The sequence below is a fragment of the Filicampus tigris genome, chromosome 14 (genome assembly GCF_054856515.1).
Source record: "Filicampus tigris isolate MCC_2025a chromosome 14, RoL_Ftig_1.0, whole genome shotgun sequence".
In the NCBI taxonomy this organism is placed as follows: domain Eukaryota; kingdom Metazoa; phylum Chordata; class Actinopteri; order Syngnathiformes; family Syngnathidae; genus Filicampus; species Filicampus tigris.
The window spans coordinates 5,291,891-5,313,154 of NC_141230.1; the positions used below are offsets into that span (position 1 = coordinate 5,291,891).

The 21,264-nt window shown below is 39.7% G+C and overlaps 1 protein-coding gene across 17 annotated transcripts in view; it reads right to left on the reverse strand.

Annotated features, from left to right (window-relative positions):
- The window catches only part of caska (calcium/calmodulin-dependent serine protein kinase a), a 135,257-nt gene that overhangs the window by 16,383 nt on the left and 97,610 nt on the right, over positions 1-21,264 (reverse strand). For 5 of the 17 annotated variants that reach the window (XM_086051231.1, XM_086051232.1, XM_086051228.1 and 2 more), the window contains exons 6-20: positions 20,951-21,053; positions 20,624-20,799; positions 18,891-19,013; positions 18,201-18,284; positions 17,513-17,612; positions 16,202-16,219; positions 15,978-16,099; positions 10,626-10,703; positions 7,632-7,682; positions 7,137-7,217; positions 5,429-5,617; positions 3,991-4,069; positions 3,796-3,881; positions 3,631-3,699; positions 159-227 (exon numbers count right to left, since the gene is read on the reverse strand). In XM_086051231.1, the coding sequence (XP_085907357.1) occupies positions 159-227; positions 3,631-3,699; positions 3,796-3,881; positions 3,991-4,069; positions 5,429-5,617; positions 7,137-7,217; positions 7,632-7,682; positions 10,626-10,703; positions 15,978-16,099; positions 16,202-16,219; positions 17,513-17,612; positions 18,201-18,284; positions 18,891-19,013; positions 20,624-20,799; positions 20,951-21,053 (1,428 nt within the window). The remainder of the gene's footprint in view (positions 1-158; positions 228-3,630; positions 3,700-3,795; positions 3,882-3,990; positions 4,070-5,428; positions 5,618-7,136; positions 7,218-7,631; positions 7,683-10,625; positions 10,704-15,977; positions 16,100-16,201; positions 16,220-17,512; positions 17,613-18,200; positions 18,285-18,890; positions 19,014-20,623; positions 20,800-20,950; positions 21,054-21,264) is intronic. The other 12 variants (XM_086051238.1, XM_086051243.1, XM_086051233.1 and 9 more) reach the window with 6 other exon arrangements.

The following is a 21,264-nucleotide window of genomic DNA, read 5'->3' on the forward strand; positions in this document are numbered from 1 at the left end:
AGGGTTGATGTGGAATATCTGCCGCATGACCCATTAAGGGTTTCTTCTTATAATTAAAAACACATATATCTTGATGGAAGGTTGAAAAATATGTAAATAAGTGGGAAGGACTTTTTTTTTTTTTTTTCCTTTTTTTTCTCGTGGTCGGGCATCCTTACCAAGATTGAACTGTTAATGCTGGAATGGCCATTGGCAGGGGAATGCCTGGACGTGGTGGGGGACTCTGTCTGAAATAAGACACACAGGTCAACAGAACACGCGCGCACACACACGCACACACGCACACCCGCACACACACACACACACACACACGCACACACGCACACTGGGCAGCCACTGTGGCCGAGATGCACCACAGCAATGACGTGATTCACACCGTCATGACAAGGGAGTGATCCTGGGCGGGTTACAGCTCTCTGTTACAGGGATGGGTGCAAAAATGTAGCTGGGCGCCCGAAAGAGATCAAAATTCACATGATTACAGTCTTCCCTTGCTATATCGCGTTTCATCGTTCACTCCCCTCCTATATCAAGGATTTTTAAGGGACCATTATTTAAAATTACAGTATAAAAGCAAGTTGACATTTAGAGTTGTGTGCCTTCAGTGTAGTACCAAGTTGTGCCACAACATGCCACCTAGCACTATCCTTACTTGAACAGAGGCAACTTAAAATCAAGAAGTGGTGGAGAAGGTCCCCAACTAAACTTGAGTAATTGTTGAGAATCTATGCCTGTCCGTATTGTTGTGTGCTGCGTTTGTTGATGCTCTGTGTGTGTTAAAATAGCAGTTCTATTTCATCCCTGCTGACCTCTGCACAGAATGTCCCTTCACGCACGCACAGTTCGTGTATGCATACCAACAACATCATCAGTGACCCCTGGGTGACCCAGAGCGGCTATAAGAGCCAGTGTCAGTCCCTTTTTCTAATGTGCTGTTCGCATACCACTGGGTTCTGCTCTTCCCTACGCTTGAAAGGAACTGACTATCTGCGTCTGTGTTTCGTCACTGGGAGCCTTGGACGGAGCTACGGTGAATGTTGATAATTTCGTCACATTTATGCAACAGCATTTCATACTATATGTTAGAATTAAGATAGTGGACTTCAGTTAGACAAAAAACACTTTGGGTGTTTAAATATATACAGTGTTTTAGTACATTATGTTTTATGTGCCAGTTTTACAGTAAACCTCAACTGCGAGTGACAACTTGAAGCAAGTACACTCGGCCTCTTATTTGGAGAACTGTAAAATGAAGCGAGTGAGACCAAGCGTGAAAGAATTTTTTCTTCTTCCTTGTTCTAATGTTTTTGATATGTGGATTTTTTCCCCTAATGGGAATATTTCAAATTAAGATTACACACAACAAAGTGTATTTTAATAAGTTTTAATGTGGTACAGCTTTGAGAAGGAATACAACTACACAAAGCCTTTTTTATTGGCTGTCTTTTGTGGATTTTCACTTATTGCGGGTGGGTCTGGAACCCCTGCGATAAACAGGTGTTCATTATTTTGCAATTACACATTTTTGCCATTATATCAGCTTCATAACACAAAAACATTTCATAATAACCACCCTTTCAGATGTTTTCTATCAAAAATTAAAAAGATTACACATATTATATTTAATATATTATATACAATTAGAAATGATGAATAATGCTATTTCAACTCTAAATATTTTCATTATAAAATAGGTATGTACTATTAAATACATTAATACATTTTGACGTCAGCTACTTTAGCAACCTTGTAGATACGGTGCACAATATATACATTTTTTTTTATCTGCATCGTGATAATGGCCCGTGCAATAAGCGTATCGCAAAGATATCATAAGTTTTATAATATGGAATTGTATGCTTTTGCCCAATGAGATGCAACCTTAAATGCACATCACCATCCAATAAGTGAAAAGTATCTTGGAGCATTCCTAACACTAAATAACAAAAAAATATATAATGTTCTCTCTCTCTCTCGCTATATATATGTATATATTTTTAATTACAAATAATTTGCTAAGAATACATTGAGCCTACTTATTTCTCTACATGAAAAAAAATCTTTCATTACATAATGAAAATTTCATTATCATTTCATTTCTTTAGGTACGTTGAATATCGCACTAATATTGATATCGCAATATTCAACACACATATATATTTTTTTCGAATATCATCCACCACTATTAGATACCATTAAAAATCAGCAGATTTAGCAACAAAATATATCTATTTTAAAAATAAAATAAATTAATCTGGAGACCTCTGTTGCATTTGTTCATTTAAATGTTTAATTAAGTATTCAAGATTCTGTATGTGTTCTGTATAAAGTGCAAATTGTATTGCCACAAAGATGGTTGCTTGTAGATTATCGTGTATATATATATATATATATATATATATATATATATATATATATCAGAAATGTTTTGATAATCTACAAGCAACCAGCTTTACCTGTATATTTATACACACACACACACACATATACAGAGACAGAGAGAGACAGACAGAGAAATTGCGAGAGAGAGAGAGAGACAGAGCGAGAAAGAGACAGAGCGAGAGAGAGAGAGAGACAGAGCGAGAGAGAGACAGAGAGAGCGAGAGAGAGACAGAGCGAGAGAGAGAGACAGAGACAGATCGAGACAGAGTGAGAGAGCGAGACAGAGTGAGAGAGAGCGAGCGAGACAGAATGAGAGAGAGCGAGACAGAGTGCGAGAGAGCGAGACAGAGCGAGAGAGCAAGACAGAGAGAGAGAGAGCAAGACAGAGAGAGAGAGAGCGAGAGAGTGAGACAGAGAGAGAGAGCGAGACAGAGCCAGAGAGCGAGACAGAGCCAGAGAGAAGAGAGCGAGAGAGAGCGAGAGAGAGAGAGAGAGATAGAGAGAGAGAGAGAGAGAGAAAGAGAGAGATAGCGAGAGAGACAGAGAATGTGTGTTTCTCTGGGCCTTTTTCCCCATACATATATTGAAAAATTTTCACCGTGTTGTTTTTTTTTTTAATCAGTGATTTTCGCGGGTATAAAGAAACAGCGGCAATTATACGTGGCATCAATTATACTTGGATTTTCACTATTCATGGGCTAGCCCAGTCGATATCCTCCGCGAACAGCGGTCTACTATGTTCTGTATCGATTTGAATTTCCCCTTGGTGCATTGTATTGAGTATAATCAATTTAGATTATGTGATCGTATTTCCAAGAAGCTACTTAGCCTACTTAAAATAAACCTTCCATTTATGCAGCTTTGGTTTAGCTCCACAAACAGATGGACAATCTTGTCTGATTGTGATATTTCAGTTTGAAACTGAAGATAATCTAAAAGGAGGGTGTGTAGATGATGGGGACGGGGACAGGGGCACACGGACAAGTAAGTGTTTATCGTTCATGGAGCACAGCGGAGGAGGACAAAAGGGTATGGGACATACAGTGGGCAAGTTCCGGTATCTTGGTTGTGAAATTGGTGTGCTGGATATCCAAGTCGCCCAGTGGCAGCAAAACACACACAGAAACACGCACACAATCCACCCCACACAAATTCAGCACACTGGCGAGCGGTTAGTGAGAAAATGAGTGAAGAAGAAGAGGAGGAGGAGGAACAGGAGGAGGTGGAGGAGGAGAAGGAAGGTGTTACCTCACAGGAGGAGCCCTGTGTCCGGTAGCTTGGCACTATTTTAAATGTGATGCTGCCTCGCATCTCCTTCTGCAAACACACATGACGTTAAACAGATAACACGTGTGAACCGCTTAGCATAACCCCGCTAACCCCCCCCACACACACACACACACACACACTCACCAGCATCTTTTGCAGCTGCTCGACTGTCTGGTTGGCCACGCTGATGCCATTGATGTCCCTGATCTCATCTCCTACATGTAAGGTGCCTGATAAGATTAAATGATTTAGATTGTTTAGACGCCATCACATTACTCCCCATGTCCAACAATGCATTGTTGCGAGATTTTTTTTTTTATCCAAGTTTCTGTGTTCTACCTTGTCTGTGGATCATTCCTCCGTGCATGATCCTAGCCACGATACAGTTGTTGGAGTCGTTCATTTTTAGTGTGATGCCCTAGAGCCAAGAAGAACAAACATAGATGAGGTAAAAATTGAAACATGACGTGTATACAGTGTTCCCCCAGTATTTCATGGATTTTTAAGCAATTGATTTTTCTGGGTTTTTACAGCATATTGTATAGGGAAGTCTGACTTTACAATTGTGTTTCTTCAGTAGCGCAACACATTCTGCTGAAACTCATCGGGCAGCACCGAGGTCTACTGGAAGCGATGCAGCATTATTAACAGTAAGAAGATGAGAAACCTTCCGTGTACCACGTTTTGCCGTTTTACTGTTATATTCATTCTTCTCACAGAGCAAAGGTACTATATGGCCTAAGAATATTGTGTCCTCTGTTTATATACTGTATGTTGCTGCTCCCTGTGTGTAAAAGGAGCAGCTGTTTGAAGTTGGAAAATTACTCGAACAATGCTAATTCCCATTACAGGCCGTCTATGGGGTTTTACATTACCGGTATATGATAGCATTAACCTAGCGGACGTTTGACAAAATATTTATGGTTTGGTTGAACATTTTGGTGTGTAAATATCCAATCTTTGATTCTCTTTTTTTATGTGCCAGTTTCACAGTGTTGTTCAACTTGGAGTGACAAATAGTTGGAGCAAGCTTTTCCGCCTATTTGAGAAATGTGCAAGCAAGAATGACAACAGGCACCAAAGAATACTTCAAAAATTGTGTTTTAATAAGTTGAAATGATTTTAAAGAATATAAGGGCTGGGACGATCCACATATTCCAGCAACGCAAAATTAATCAGAATGCCTTATTTCAACTAGTAAGCCTGCATAGATCATATTCTTAAAAAAAGGTTTATTTTCTCTTTAAGGACCTAAAATGTTCCAAAATTATGTTATAGAACGTGCAAAACAAAGCATAACATAAGATATTGAAAGTATCGCGATACTTCATCAACGGATCGATACTTGTGTCGACATAAAAAGTATTGTGGTATTTCGAGATACGATATTTGTTCCCAGCCCTCATAAATATAGATGTATGTTCTCTCTATCCACAGCACATTAAGTGCGTCATTAGAAATCATCTGTTGTGCCATGGAAAATCCCTTTTTTGCCTATCATTTCCAGGAAAATTATGTATTCCCTAAACATAATGTATGTGTTCATCTGCCAGTAATGTACGGTGGCAGGCAGACCAATTAAATGCTTTTCCAGGTTTAACAGGCCCAGATTTCACACTAAAATAGGAAAAGTACATTTGGGAGTGAATTGAAACGAGATGATCATTATTTATGCAAGTATATATTAGTGAGATTTTTCTCTTGTAAAATATGTGACTCGGTTGAATAAAGGTTGGTGAAACACCAGTTAAATTTCGTCAGTCGAGTAGAAACGCACCATGGGCTCGTCTGTATTCTTCTGGAACTGCACCAGGCGCACCCTGGTGACGTTTTCCAGGTCCATCTCTCCGTTGGTGCTTTCGGGCGAGTCGCCATTCAAGTAGGGCGAGGTGGGAGGTGGCGTCACCCTCAGCGCCTCGTCGCTGTAGACCTCATGCGCCACCACATCGTGGGCCTGCAGCAACGCCTTCAGCGACAACAAGTTGTGTTCCAGCACAAATACATCTTTAAAAAGCTCACATAAGTGTGATATGCAATCGATTTAATTCGGAGGTCACCGAATTACAAACATCCGACTTAAATAAATGTCATAAATGTTCGTTAAAATGCTGGTTTGCCTGCTCAGAGGCCAGAGCGCTTGCTTTAAAGGTTTTGGCAAGCGTCATCACAACATCCTATTTCGGCCCATGTTATTTGGTGACAAAAGTCTTTCGGCCGAAAACTGAAAGCGCCATTTAGTTTTGGTTTTATATATTCACTAATGAGACTAAGGTTGATCAAGGGGTAAACTAATCTGTCCAGCATTGACTGAGAGACCAAATGCAACAAAGTATAGCAAAAACAACAAAAATGCCAAAAATACAGCCAGGTATGCCAAACATCACTTTAACTTTAACTTCAAACGCTAAGTGTCAGCTTGGTACGGAGTGTTGCCTTGAGGCAAGGCATTAATCAGTGACATTAAGGTGATGGGATTAGCGGTGGGGACACTGATGACAGCTGAGTGGCTTTTCCATTAAACAGATTAATTTACGCTGCTCACATGCTTGAAACCTTGCTTAAAGTTCTGTTCTGTCTCACGGAGGCAAAAAGTCTTAATTGTCGCTTTCTTTCATCAATTAAAGCACATATACAAACTGATGTTAGGCTACGGCTGAGCCTTGCAACTTTGTGGATAAAACATCAACATGGTTTGAAAATTTAAGTTAGGTTTGAAGCAGATGATTGATAAGAGTTTCCAAGATATCAATCAAAATCAGTTGACATTATTGACAAATTCTGAAATTTCACTGAACTGAATGCAAAAAAATCCAAATGCTTATGCCTGTATACCATAATAAGATTTTATTAATGTTGTTTTACGTGATGTTGGTTTTATATTCTTTTTGATGCAGACAAAATACTTTTACGTTTTTAAAAAGTTCTAAGTATTTATTTCATTGTTTTTACATTTTAATTTAGGATTCATTGGATATTTGAAATTTCAAGCGCACCAATTATATTTAGAGTGCTGTAATTAATCTACTTTTACAACTGTTCAAAACAACTCTTAATTTTATGATGCAATGATTTCTTCTTTGGTACTTTTATGCTTAGTATCTTTATAAAATTCCACTTCATCACTTCACAAAAGATATTGACAACATATCGTAGCAGATGCAGTATTCTTACAGCGTGTTATCACTGTATTGTTATTTGTGTTTATTTTGAGTTGACATTATTTCATATCTTGAAGTGATCTCTTCTTCCTTTTCTATAGATCCTGTACCTTTTTTTCCTAATATCCCAATCATGACAGGAATTGTCCATTTTCGTTGTTGTGGGCAAAGTATCATGATATCACATGGCCAGTTTTACACCCCCTTTCCAACAACAAGTTAAATTCCTCGAGTCCACTCTTGGGTTTTTTACCAAAACAGACATAACATCAACTAGAGAAAGACTTTCTATTAACTAGGTAACAGCGCATGCGCTCTTGAACTCACCATGAAATGTGGCTGAGTCAGTATCCGTCTGAGCTCTTTTGCGTCGTGGTTCTCCGGGTAGCAGGAGATCTCTTCTAGCACCTGAGGATGACGAGGACAAAACCCTTTTTACTCACCGGAGTCTCACAAAAACCTGTCTTCGCTAATATCCCGATAACCTCGCTGACCCTCACAAAAATGCCCCCCCCCTCCCCCCACAACCCCCGGAATCGCCACTGCCAAGTTTGGACACCAAAGTCGACAAATCCCCCCCCCCCCCCTCCCTGCTTATTTGGCAGTGCTCGGTTGGAAGTCAGCTCCAGTTATGTTGCGCCTGACTGGTGAATGTGGCGTTGCAGAGGTGAGGCGGGGAGGAGGGGCGTTGCGGGGCCCTTTGAATACAAGCCATTGTGAATCAATCATGTGCTCATGTAGCTTGTCAAGCTACAACCCATCTTGATTGTCCGCCGCCGACAGATCTAAAAGCGTTGGGAGCACGTGTGATGGAGAGCTTACATATTCCAGATGTTTCAAAGCTTCACCGTCTTCCTGGTGTGAGGAGGATGTCTTGAGTGGAGGAAGACACAGGGAGACCAAGTTACACAGGCGCACTCACAACGTTTAAAAAGGTCGTCTTCCGCCAGGTATCGGATTAGTGTGGCGAGCAAAAGCAGCTAGTTTTAGTCATTAGTTGGATAACAACACCCATGTCTTTTGATTGTAATTAGTGCAGTGTTTGAAGCACCTGATTGGTGAGAAATAAGAAGAAAGTTGCATAGCCTGATTGGCTCAAAACATTCAGCGTCATTCAGAGTGAGCGGCAGAAGACGAGAGCTGAGTGGACTAGAGTCCTGTGAGGAAAGCATAACACCAGGTGGAAGAGACATTTACCAGAGCAGGCTGCGACATGTGAGCCCATAATGTCTTGGTGAAGCAGCAAGTGGCTCAGTGTGCAAGGTTATTTGTGTACTCCCTGTTCTAAGAAACCAACTGTATGTCTGTGATCACGAGGCAGCTCATTTTTAGAAGTGTGACAGTTGCATATTTGCTATTTCAACCCTTCTTTTCGAAAGACAACTCTTGGTGCTCTCAAGCATCATATAGAAAATAATATGATGACAACAACAAGCCTCCTTGTAATGCCTTCAAAATATAGCAGACCCTTTAAAGTTGAACATCCTAATTAAGTCCATAAACGGACGAATACACCTGACATCACGAAAGATTTCTTCATGTTGTGAGACTCAGTGAGCATTCAAAGGATTAACGCCACAAGTATGTTTGACGTTTTCTACTTTTGTGATGCCGCCACAGAAGGCAAAGGGGACAAGCATGATGATAACTAGGGAAGAATGGAATGTACTCTTGCAATCTAGTGGTACATGAGTCTCTGTGGAGGCTGTTGAGCACAATGGAAGGAGGCTTGTGTTTAGTTCACCTCCCAAACAGAAGCAGTAATCCCTCTACCTCTGCATGTTAGTCACCGTTGGAAAGGAAAAAATGGTTTGACCATTCACAACTTGTTTTTGCATGTGAATGACAGTTAAAGTGATCATTTGACTTGCCTGTAAAGTTCAAGGATGCCAACAGTTTGACTGTGCTTTCCACTTTGCACACTGTTGTAATGACAATAAAAGCTTCATATTCTATTATTTTCTTCGGGACCAAAACTGAACCTGACATCCTTTGGTGTGGCATACAATACTACCTAGCCAGATTTCCCGGGAATACATTTCCCTGTGTGTGGAATTCGGAATTGGACACCAGCCACTCGCTCATCTCAAGACTTTAGACGTGTTCCTTCAATAAAGCACACAGCAAGGTCAACTACTGTTTGTGTGTCTGCTTGCGCGCAACACACACAAAACACATTTCTCCCCTACACTTGTCAGCCTCATTAAGCAATGTAAGCAAACGCCAATCAATTGAGATTTTACACAAGCAGGGTGAGACTGTGCAGCCCACAGTGCAACTCTGCGTGAGTGTGCTGCAAGTGCGACTGTAGTTAGTGTGTGTGTGTGTGTGTGTGTATCAAGTAGCTAATGAGTGAAGTCAAAGAGCTTTGTGAGTAGAGTGCAGTGCAAACAGGCCAAAGGGCTGCGGTGCAGCTGCTTGGACAATGAGCGCGAGTCAGTGGCAGCGCGCACAAAGAGCATTTGGGAGGTCACTCAAGTTCATCAGCAGTCAAAATAAATAAATAAATAAATACTGCGTGTGTGTATTTCTCTCCCTCTCTCTCTCCATATATATATATATATATATATATATATATATATATATATATATATATATATATATATATATATATATACACACACACACACACACACACACACACACACACACACACCCACACACATATATATATACACACACACACACACACACACACACACACACACACACCCACGCGCACACACAGGCTTTGTTGGTGACCAAGACTTCTTTGCAGCTGCAAAACCAACCAGCGAGTTCAAATTGAAAGGATCAACAGCCTGTTCCATTTTTTTCTTTCCTGAAAAAAGTGGACGAACCCTGACACTGTCATACATAAGTGTAGTAAGAGTGAAGGTATTAGTAAGCAAAAAGCCAGAAAGATTAACAAAGCCTGGGTGCTTAAAAGAGACACTTTAATAAAAAAGTTTCCACTGCACAGTACCAGCTCGGCTCATTGGTTTTCCACAACCTCGGGAAACAGAGCATACCACGCCACATCGACCGTATCGTGAAAAAACAATGAACGACAAATTTTCTTTTGCTTAAGTGTAACAAGGAAATAGGAAAATACAACTAAGTGAAGACTGTGGAGATGCCGCACTTGACGCATACTGTAATTCGGAACAAGAAACAAAAAAAGAGTGTGCTTATCTTAGCATTCGGGGTTTGGATCGTAGAGTAACTAACAAAAATGATTTCACGTCACGCACTTCACAACTTGTTGCACATTTAATATATATAAAGGATTGTGAATTTTTCAGTGTGACAAAAGGCCAATTTGTCAAATTACTGTAACTTTTTAAAATTAAACCTGGATTTGCCAGAGGTGGGCATTCCGTCAGTGACGGACACCCGTTTTGCTGACGATTGACCGAGCACCTTTTAAAAATGACGGAATGATGAATGGTGGAAGTGGGTTTCATCCGTCAATGTAATCGGCACTAACCGCGTCCGTCAGTGACGGTCTGTCAGTCCATCACTGGCAGACGCCCGTTTTTCTGATGTTTTTTGGGGGACCAACTGATGGACCAATGGACTTCTGAGGGACTAACGATTACAGTTCAGTTCGTCACGAAAAATGACGGACTGACAAATGACGGACATGTATCGTGGCCTGGCCAGCAGAATTGAGTAAAATGCCCACCTCTGGGATTTGCCAATCGGAAAGTGCTATATAAAGAGTAAGGCCCGAGTAGGGACTGTGTAGTGGAAAACGAAAATTGACAGCAGGTTAGCCATTTTTATCCACAAAAGAGAAGAGATGTTGGTGGAAATGATTGTGTGCCGTTTTACCTCTTTGGCTCTCTGCACGCCGTCACTGGACGGGTTTCTGATCTGCGGGGACGACTTGGTGTTGATCTTATCGTAGAGCTGCAAAAGACAAACACTCACATCCATTAATCAGCTTGTGGAACAACACAATCACCACTTCTGTTTTGCCACTTCATCAACACCTCTGTGAAAAGAGCATCTAGGTATTTCCACTCATGTCATGCTAATGAAAAGCTCGCAATCAAACTGACAGTTGATTCATAAATACAGCGGTAGCGAACATCATCGTGAAGGACATAAGGTCAAAAAACACAACTTATTTATATTTTATTAGTACTGAAATTTTCTGAATTTTTCCTACCTACTGTACATAAAATTATGTGATGAGCAGTGCAACAAATCTTTTTGACTGAATAATGTCAGACAAGAAGTGATTGTTTTTTGTTTTTTTTTTAAAAAAGAGACTAACGCACACTACACTGACAAGAGTGTCTTTAAGGCCTCAATGTTTGTCAACAGAGTGTCAACAAAGGCAGCAGCTGAGGGCTCAGTGCAACAAAAAGACAAAAATAATGGAACAAAACTAGTTGAATGTTACAAAACTGTACCAGTGAATGTGTGAGTCTCATTGAGGATGCATTTGCACCAAGGCTCCTAAACAGAGGAGGAAAGTCACCACTGCCTGTTCAAAAGTCTACACCATTACATACACTACCGATCAAATGTTTGTGGTCACCAAGAAATTTCCTTATTTTTGAAAGAAAAAGAGTTTTTTTTTTTCAATCAGGATAACTTTAAACTAATCAGGAATACACTCTATACATTATTAACGTGGTAAAGCACTGTTGAAAAAAGTTTAGCTTAATAGAGAAGGTAGGGAGGAGTACACGCCGTTGTAGGATCATCATCAGTTTCTTGGCAATTTAATCGCATGGCGTAGCCTTAATTTCTAAGAACAAGAATCAAGTGTTGAGTTTCACATGGAAATTCCTTTTTTTCTGGCCATTTTGAGATTTTAATCAACCCCACAAATGTGATGCTGCAGATAGTCAACGTACACAAAGGAAGGACAATTTTATAGCCTCTCTAGTGCTAATTATGGTTGCACAAGGGTTCTCCTAATATCCTTGAGACTTCTGACGCAATGGACAAACACCTTGTACTTTTAGAACACTGTCGTGATAGTTGCTGGAAATGGGCCTCTATACACCTATGTGCTGGTAGATATTGCACCAAAAACCAGACATTTACAGCTAGAATTGTCATTTACCACCTTAATAATGTTACTTGCTGACCGTGACATACCAGCTGAGAATGACAGACTTGACCCAAGATTGGCTGGTGTCATCTCAACGACAACCACACGTGGGATCCATCCATCCATTTACTCTGCCACTTACCCTCACTAAGGTGAGGAGTGACCTGGAGCCTATCCCAGCTGAATCTGGCCAAGATAAGGAGTACACCCCAGTCAATAGCTTGGCACACTTACTGTAGACAAACATGTAACAACCATTTGTACTAAGATTCACAACGATGGGTGGGAGTTAGAATCTTCTAGGAACCTAGCATGCACGTTTTAGGAAAGTGGGAGGGAAGGCAGAGCAGTGAGAAAAAGAACCCATGCCAGCATGGAGTGAACAAACAAATTCCACACAGGAGCGTTTGCCGCCGCGTTTCAAACCCTCAACCTCAGAACTGTAAGGACAGATTTTGTAAGCACTATTCCATTGTGCTGCCGCTAAACTATTACAAAAATATAGATACAACATCATTAACCCTGCGAATAACCTTCCTTTATCCCCTGCCAGGTCTAAAAATGTGATCTAAAGTAGCGGTACAATCTTCAAAGAGTAAAAATATGCTAATCTAGTGAAATTATATTTCAGTGAGCATCTAAATGACGCACTAGTGATGATAACCACACAGCCAAAAAGGGTCCAGCTTCTCATATCCTATGAGAAGGCAATTCAATGCACATAAATCTCACAAACAATAATGCATTTTTTTTTACCAAGCAGGCACTGTGTACATAGAGTATTAGTGTCACCAGTGTGGTGTTCGCGGGCACCAGGTAGCCCCCAAGGACTACATGAGAAGCCTGTTTGAAACATAGTTTGCCACTGATGGGACATTGTGATTTTCTAGCATTATTCTTTAAGTGATCACTTCAGAATGTAAAGACTTGTTGTGATTTAGAGAAACAAAGTGTTGCGTACTGATTATTGCTGTTTTGTAATTATTGTAAGAAATCATTAACATCTGTTTATCTTCACATGAATGAATAGCAATTATTAACAATAACATGATTGAAAGTCATTTGAGCACATTTGTATTTCAAAAGTATGTATCAAATTGGCAGCCCTTGGCTTAATCACTCAAGAAGTAGCATTCATTTTCAAAAACGTTGATGACCCCTGAATTAGACGTTGAGCAGCACTTATTCATTCCAACAATACAGATAAAACGCCACCAGGGGACAGTATATCTCTGCAAACATGGTCCTATGTATTGAAAGATAGGTAGGAGTAGTTCTACTTTTAAGTTTTATTTTGCAGTGGCATACTAACTCAGATGACAGCTTAGAATGTGAAAATGTGATTCAAAACGTTGACTATACAGTTAAATACAGCTTTATTGATGATGCAGGTTGATCCTGGAACAAGTTAATCAATGTATTAATTCCGGGAAAACATCTACCCATCTTATTTTCTCTTATCAAGGATTGAGTGCAGTGAAGCCAGACTCCCATTACCCCAACCACTCCATCCGGCTTTTCCGGGGGAATCCAAAGGCCTTTCCTGGCCAGCTGGCACATTTTAAGTTTCTCCAGCGTGTCCTAATTCTTCCCCGGAGAATCCTTCTGCTCATATCTTTTTTCATGGGGAACATTTTCCAGATAGTATCAACACCTGAGTCGGGATGTGCTCAAATGTGCAAATCTGAACGATACTTCCTTGAAGGCACCGTTTACCCTGCCCTCACTAACCGACCACAAAGCTTAAAAAGATTAAAAAAAACAACCTCAAGTCATACATCAAAAGCAGCACAGAATAGAAAAGACCAACACATGAACGTTGTCAAACACTCACCAGGCAGGTGCAGGAAAGGGGTTTCAAAAAAGTTTTCTAGGCCAGTCGACTTCATCTGCAGCCGTCCTCTGCTTTCAGCGTGTTGCAGTGCATGCTACTTTCAGCTTCACTCGCAACACAGCTGTGTTTCTTACACATGTTCTCACAATGGACGCCATTGTTGTGACTCCCTTGCCGCTCCGCTCCAAGCAGAAACGGCATGGAGACTTGCAAGGCGCCCACACTGACACTACACTACAATTCACTTCAACCTGCCAGGCCTAGCATGCAGACAATCTTCAAACGCTAAGATATGTGCCACTGTGCTCATACTTTCTTATTTGGAAGACTTTTTGTACCGATGGGAAGACATTTTGTCGTAAACATTCATTAGATTGGGTGCACAGTGCTTTCCTGTCAACACGATTACTATTTGTTCATGTATAGTATATACTCATGAGATTCTTCTAATAACATTTTTCTCCTAAAGATAGATAGGCAGGTTTGATCAAGAAATATCAGAATCATTTTGCACACCCCGCTTTTCAGTTTTTTATTTCTTAAAAAAAACTTCATTAAATGTCATACGAATTTTGTTCCACTTCACCCGGTGTTGATTATTCACAGAAAAAAAAAATCCAATTTTATATTTTCCTTTGAAGCCTGAAATGTGGTAAAAGGTCAAAAGGTTCAAGGGAGGCATAATGCTTTCGCAAGGCACTGTATATTTTTAGGTGGTACTTGTGTTAAATCTTTGAGAACCACTAAAAGAAAAAAAAAAAAAAAGCCATACCACAGAAGATCACAATGTATTGTACCGGGCGTCCATGACGCGATATGCTGCGCGCTTCCTTTTGTTGAGGGCAGACGGTTTGAAAAATTAATGCTGTATATCGAGTCTGAGTACGTGTGGTGCCAAGTCGCAAAACAATAACGCCCCAACTCGAGAATAGCCATAACCAAATGAAAGAGGAGATACTACGAGCGTTTGAGCGGGTCAGCTATGTGGCCAATGCCTTAACTACAGACGGATGGACGACCATAGCCACCGAATCTTACATGACTATGACGTGTATAACGTATGTGGACGAAGGACATCTCCGCAGCTGTGTGCGTCATGCGCGTTGGAGGAAAGACACACAGCTGAAAACTTGGCTGCTCTCTTGCGGAGTGTGATGGGTACGTGGGCACTAGAAAATAAAGCCGTCGCCTGTGTGCATGATAATGCACCTAACATATGGCGAATGAGACCCTGCTGGACTGGGAGTCGGGGCCATTACTCATTACATTATTCATAATAAATGCCATGCATTGCACTGGCAAATGTATCAGAAATGTATTTATCTTTCAATTGTTCACTTTTATACAGTCAGTTGTTGTTACATCAATAGAATGAACAAACTGTCCTGAATGTTGGGGCTAAAATAGCCCCTACTGTAAATACACAAAACATTTGCATTTTAAACTTTGAATTCAATATGTATTAAATTTCAAGTTCTCTTGCTTATAGACTAGTCGCAAATAAAATTTGAGACTAGTCGGCGGGCAAATTAGTCTAAATTCCCATCCCTAATACATACATATATATACATACATATATATATATATATATATATACATATATATATATATATATATATATACATATATATATATATATATATATATATATACATATATATATATATATATATATATATACATATATATATATATATATATATATATATATATATATATATATATATATATATACATACATATACATATATATATATATATATATATATATATATATATATACACATATATACAGTATATATATATATATATATATATATACATATATATATATATATATATATACACACATATATACAGTATATATATATATATACATATATACAGTATATATACAGTATATATATATACATATATACAGTATATATATATATATACATATATACAGTATATATATATACATATACACAGTATATATATATATACACACATATACACAGTATATATATATATATATATATATATATATATATATATATATATATATATATAGGTTATATATGTACAGTTGTCATATATTCTGTTCCGTTTCATTGGTTACTGTTGGAAATATTGCCCTGAGGTACTTGAGGATCCTTAATGTTTCTTTGATATGATGGTTGATGTGTGCTACTTCCACTTTGCTGTTGTAAAACAGCACTTATGTGATCTATTCTATTCTGTTTCATTCTAAAAGACATCGGCTCAAAAAAAGATAGTAGGTCACAAGTGGCTGACTTACGTCGAGCAGTGTGTGTAAATGTTGGTCTTGGAAAACACTGTGCAGGAAGTCGAGATCCTTCTCACTGCAGTCAGTCAACGCATGGATTTCCTCTAAACTGTCCAACACCTGAGAAACAGCTCCTGCAAAGCATCAAAATACAGTATATATTCAAATATCTATCAACATACTACCAAGTAGCTGGAAGGAGTCACCACACAGCATAAAAATATAAAGATACATACTTTCTGCTGCGAGCAGCCCTGCAGGCGGGAGGCATTGACAGAAGCAGAAAAACAAAAGGTTGTAAAAAAATAAAAATATAGACACCAAAGACATGCCTGATGAGGTCATTCCCATAGAGGTGGGTGTTTCTAATGTCAATGTGGGTGTGTTGTTTGGGTGTTTATTCGACATGATTTCAGTCTTGCACTGACATTTAATTTACCTTCGTTGTGCTTGGTCGTGCATATGTCATCGACTGACACATTTATATGACGTCAGGCTTGTATTAAAGGACAGGACTAGGGCTGTGAAAAAAAAGTCAACCAACTGAGTTGTGTCGACCATATCAAAACTGGTTTTAATCATTTTAAAAACATATTTGCGGCACCCGGGACCAATGGGCCTCATTTATGTTTCTGCATGGACATTTGTTGCTGACGGTCGCACTCTTCCAACACCAAAGTTAGAATAAGATGATGCCTAAAGTTTGTGATCACTTTAGACGAAAAAGGGAGAAAAATCTGATTTTACGTATTACTGCAGAGCGGAGCTGGCGGAGATTGGAGAGTTGAACACAGGAATGTGACCCCCGTGACGATGAGCAAGCGGCTGCTCGGTCTACAACTGCTGCTATTGGTGATAACAACACAGGTTTAAATTGGTGTACTAAAGTCAATTAACACTGAACAAATTTAATCTTGGTCACAGCACACATCATCACTACTTGACGTGGTCCAAACGTCTTCCACTCAATTATCATGACCGCTCAGTGCGTGTTAAAGCCTCTCGTGCTCACGGCGAGATTACTCGAGTAATCGATGGAATCATCTGATAATCGATTCTAAAAAGATTAGTTTGTGACAGCCTGAGATAGGATACAACCCCAATATAGAATATTTAGACCACATTTAATAGTCGAGCGTAAAGTAATTGGATTTACCATGGGAATTTTTATATATTGAGTGTGGCTTTTGTTGTTTGGGTGCGCATATTTTATCCATCTGTGTCTTGTGTTGAATACATCAGGCTCGCGTTGTCAGCGCAGATTATTACTGACTATAAAGAGGCTTTTTTGGGGATGCTGTGTGCGGGAGAGGTGGAGTGAGTCAACTCTGTTGGGGTGTGACAGGTGATGCATGCCTTCATAAGTTTGGGAAAGACTGGTCTGTACACCTCAATGTAGCACTGTATATCTAAACTCTTAAATTACTTAATCATTAATAGTACTGTATTCTTTAGCTTTGGTTTTGATTTCCCATCGGCGTTATCTTTTAAATTCACCGCAGGTGTGTTGTTCTGTTAGAAAAACACAACGCAAGTTTAAAATTCACCTGAGGAGGTGGGGTCCTCTGAGAAGTCGTGGAGTTCCTCAGGGGGGTCTCCATAGTAGGAATTAAACTTGTGACTGGAAACTGCTGCCAGTACCGCCCCCTGAAACCACAACAACAGGTGAACATCCTCCATGGTGATGATATCACACGTAGACATACTATATACAGTTAAGGTCAAAATGTTTAAACCCCTCCGCTCAAACGTTTCCCCAAAATACTGCCCATGTTTTCATGTTTACAATATTCTTAACACTTTATATAGTAAAGTGTTCTTTTTGATAGACTATGTCATGTTAAATTAATTCAAGATTCAAGATTTCTCTTTTGAAAAATAGGGTGTAAAAACAAAGATGGTCAAAAACAGGAGACCCGTTTGATTTTGTGTTTTTAAACACATCAGCTTAGGTTGAAACAAGACCAAAGTATTCAATTAGGCTTGAAACCCTACCCGATCAATCAATTACCACTGACTGAATTGTATTTGAATGACTACAAGAAGCAGGGTTAGTTTCACTTGACCACATGATTGAAAGTGACTACTCTAGAGTTGCCCCAAAATCGCGACAAGAAGCAATATCAGATGTCGTTTTGTTCTTGTGAATACAAACAAACTCTAAAGACTGGGTTATGGTCATGTCATTGGAAAGGGGCCCATAATTTTGATGTTAACTGTATCCATGCTGTATACCTTCAACTTCCTCCTGGCATTGAACTTTCTCAGCTGCTCCACTGTCTCCGGCAGGTGGATCTTGTAGGCATAGCGGTCTCTCTCCTGCAATAGGCATAACCACAAATTGCACATTACTGCCACCTGCAGTTCAAATGAAGGTCAGATGAAACTAATCGATGAGCATAATTATCATAAATGTAACTAAAATTAAGAAAGAGATATTAATTTTGGCCTGTGTTGAGACCTCAAACACGCAAAATGGTGTACGACGACGAACGACAAATGTTCTGTATACTTTTGGTAAATGAGCACATTTGAAATATTAGTCTATCATGAGTCTACAGTATCCCATGATCACAGCATATCAAAACAATCCCCACTGACCACACATGTACTGTATTCAAAGGGGCAAGTACTGATGTTTTGGCAATGCCATGGCATCACTACATTTATTTATTTATTTATTTTCAGCCAACCCATCTCTCATCTGGCCCTTTGACAATTCATCATCTGACTCAACCTTTTTATTTGGAGATTTGTTTGGGCCCATATTAGCACCCTAATTTCTTGAATATTCTGAAAATCTTTTTCAAGATTAAATAAAACATTTTCTAAATAAAATAAAACAAATTAAAAGTTTAAAACAAATTAAACCAATGATGATCTTGGTTAAAAAGTCAAACATGCTCGAGACAAGGTGGCGCCTACCTTGAGCCAAGGATGGTTGAGGGCCTCGTAAACAGTGATCCTCTCGGCGGGGTCCAGCATCAGCATGCGTCTCACCAGATCTTTTGCGCTCTCCGAGATTTGACTCCACTGCCGTGGGTTCATCTGCGTTAAAGCGTTGTAGGACTGCACAACTTAATGATCTTTCATATAGAGTTACAGGTGCCTTATACGAGTATAATTCATTCCATGGCCACGCTCGTAACTCAGAAAAAACATTACTGTTGTAATACTTGGCGGAATACAGCAAGCATATATAATTAAAAATGAGACCAGTAGCTACGGCTATAGCATGGTCACTTGCAATGCATATACAGTGCTCTGCCCTCCATACTTAAATTCAGTTTTTGTCTAAATAATATAGGAACTTTTTTAAGGAAAATTCAATTCAAGTACATTTATTCAGTGTAAAAATAAATCCCACAATAAGAAATAATTGTTTGTTTGATGATCTTAAACAAAGTGGGGAAACATTTACTAATATTATATGCCATACTGTCGTTTGTTGTGAAGTGACTTGAGTCGCTTGCATGTCAAATAAACGCAAAACAAACCCCTTGTACCTTGAAAAACTAAGACATGGGGCTCCGTTTCACGGAGAGCCGTCTACGCAGCCAAGAAGCTCCGTGTCCACCTTCAGCAGAGTTTGCCACGACCGGTCAGCGAGCGAGGAGCACCGTGTTTGCTTACAGACGAGGTCTCGTTGCGGCCCTTTAATTCTGTCTAGCCGGACAGAATTAAAGCGTTTGAATATCTTGGTGACTTAGGAAACGACGTATGTGACAAGTGCACTTCAGCTGCATGTAGGCTGCTCATTTCTTGCTCTTTTTGGTCAGACATGGAAAGGCTAATCGTTTTGTCATGTTTTCAGAGGTTGAAGTGGGCCTAAGTAGAGATGTCCACATGTATTGTAGCCGATTGATCCCAGTTATTTTGACAATATTAGCAACGTTATTTACAATGACTTTGAATGACAAAATGTAATCGTCCCCATCGTGTCGTCACACAAGGCATGGCGGGGGTGTGGTCAAATTGCTCATTAATTGTAGGCGTTCCTGAACACGTTAGTTTTGTGCTGATTTCTTCAAAACAAATTGATAAAAGTTAAAATGCTAGCTAATATAATTTTCCTGATATAAAATACATAAATTGAGCTTGTTATTGAAAAATAGACCGTGTCGGCTGTCTGATCTCTTTAAACTTATTAAAACACACTTCAACTTATTAAAACACTTTTCAAACACCGAGTAAACATATTTGAACACAAACTGCAAACATAAAATGCATAGAAAACACTGTCCATATTGTATTATCCGTGTCTTAGATATGTGCTTTTAGGAGGCGGAGATTGGTCAGGTAGCGTGTTATGTCAGCGAAACTATGTGTGAATGTCTGGACGAGAGCTGTGGCCAACAGAAGCTCTAGCAATAGAGTGCTCATTGTGTTTAGGTGTTTTAATGTTACCCCGGCGTTCACTCAATAGCTGAAAAGTGCATTGACTACTGTGGCTCTTTGCATTACAGTTAGTATACTGTGGAAACCAGTAAAAACAGATGTTTGAAAACTCTATATTATTATTATTATTATTATATTATAGGAGCGGAGAAAACAATGAAATCTGATATAGCGTAGGAACACTGTATAAGTATGAAAACACCCTATGATGGCTTTCGTGGCTTAAAAGACAACAGAAATCCCTTGTGTAATGTCCTCACCTTGTATTTACCCTTGCAGATGGCTTCAAAGAGACGCTCTTTGGTGCCATAGAAGGGTAGACAGCCTGATAGGAGGATGAAGAGAATGACGCCGCAGCCCCACACGTCCACGGGTTTTCCATAAGGCTCCCTCTTCACTACCTCGGGTGCCATGAAGTGGGGCGTTCCGACACGACCTGAACATACAACAAGGTGGTCTTACATCTTGTCTATTGTTAAAAAATGCTTTGCTTATTAAAACAGTCAGGATGGGATTATTTCCCACATCACCCTCCTTAGTTACAACTCAAGTGTCTGAGACAAAGAGATTAAAAGTGTCCCATGTACCTCCAGCCACCAGCCCTGACTCTCCCAGCTGGATTGCCACTCCAAAGCCTCCTAACTTAACGGGAGCAGAATTCTCCTTGGACGCCAGCAGCACACAGTGAGGCTGAGTGAGAAGAGAGACAGAAAGGATTTTGTGGTCGGTTCTGGTTAACTAAAGAGTGACACCCTCCTATAAATAACGTTAATCACACGCTCGAAAATCAACATCAGTGTACGCACAGAGTCGGCAAAGAGGGAAGCTTTTACTGCAGGGAGGAACAAACATTGAACTTCTTACTTCTTGAGTACACAAATATGGTTGACTGACAACTCGC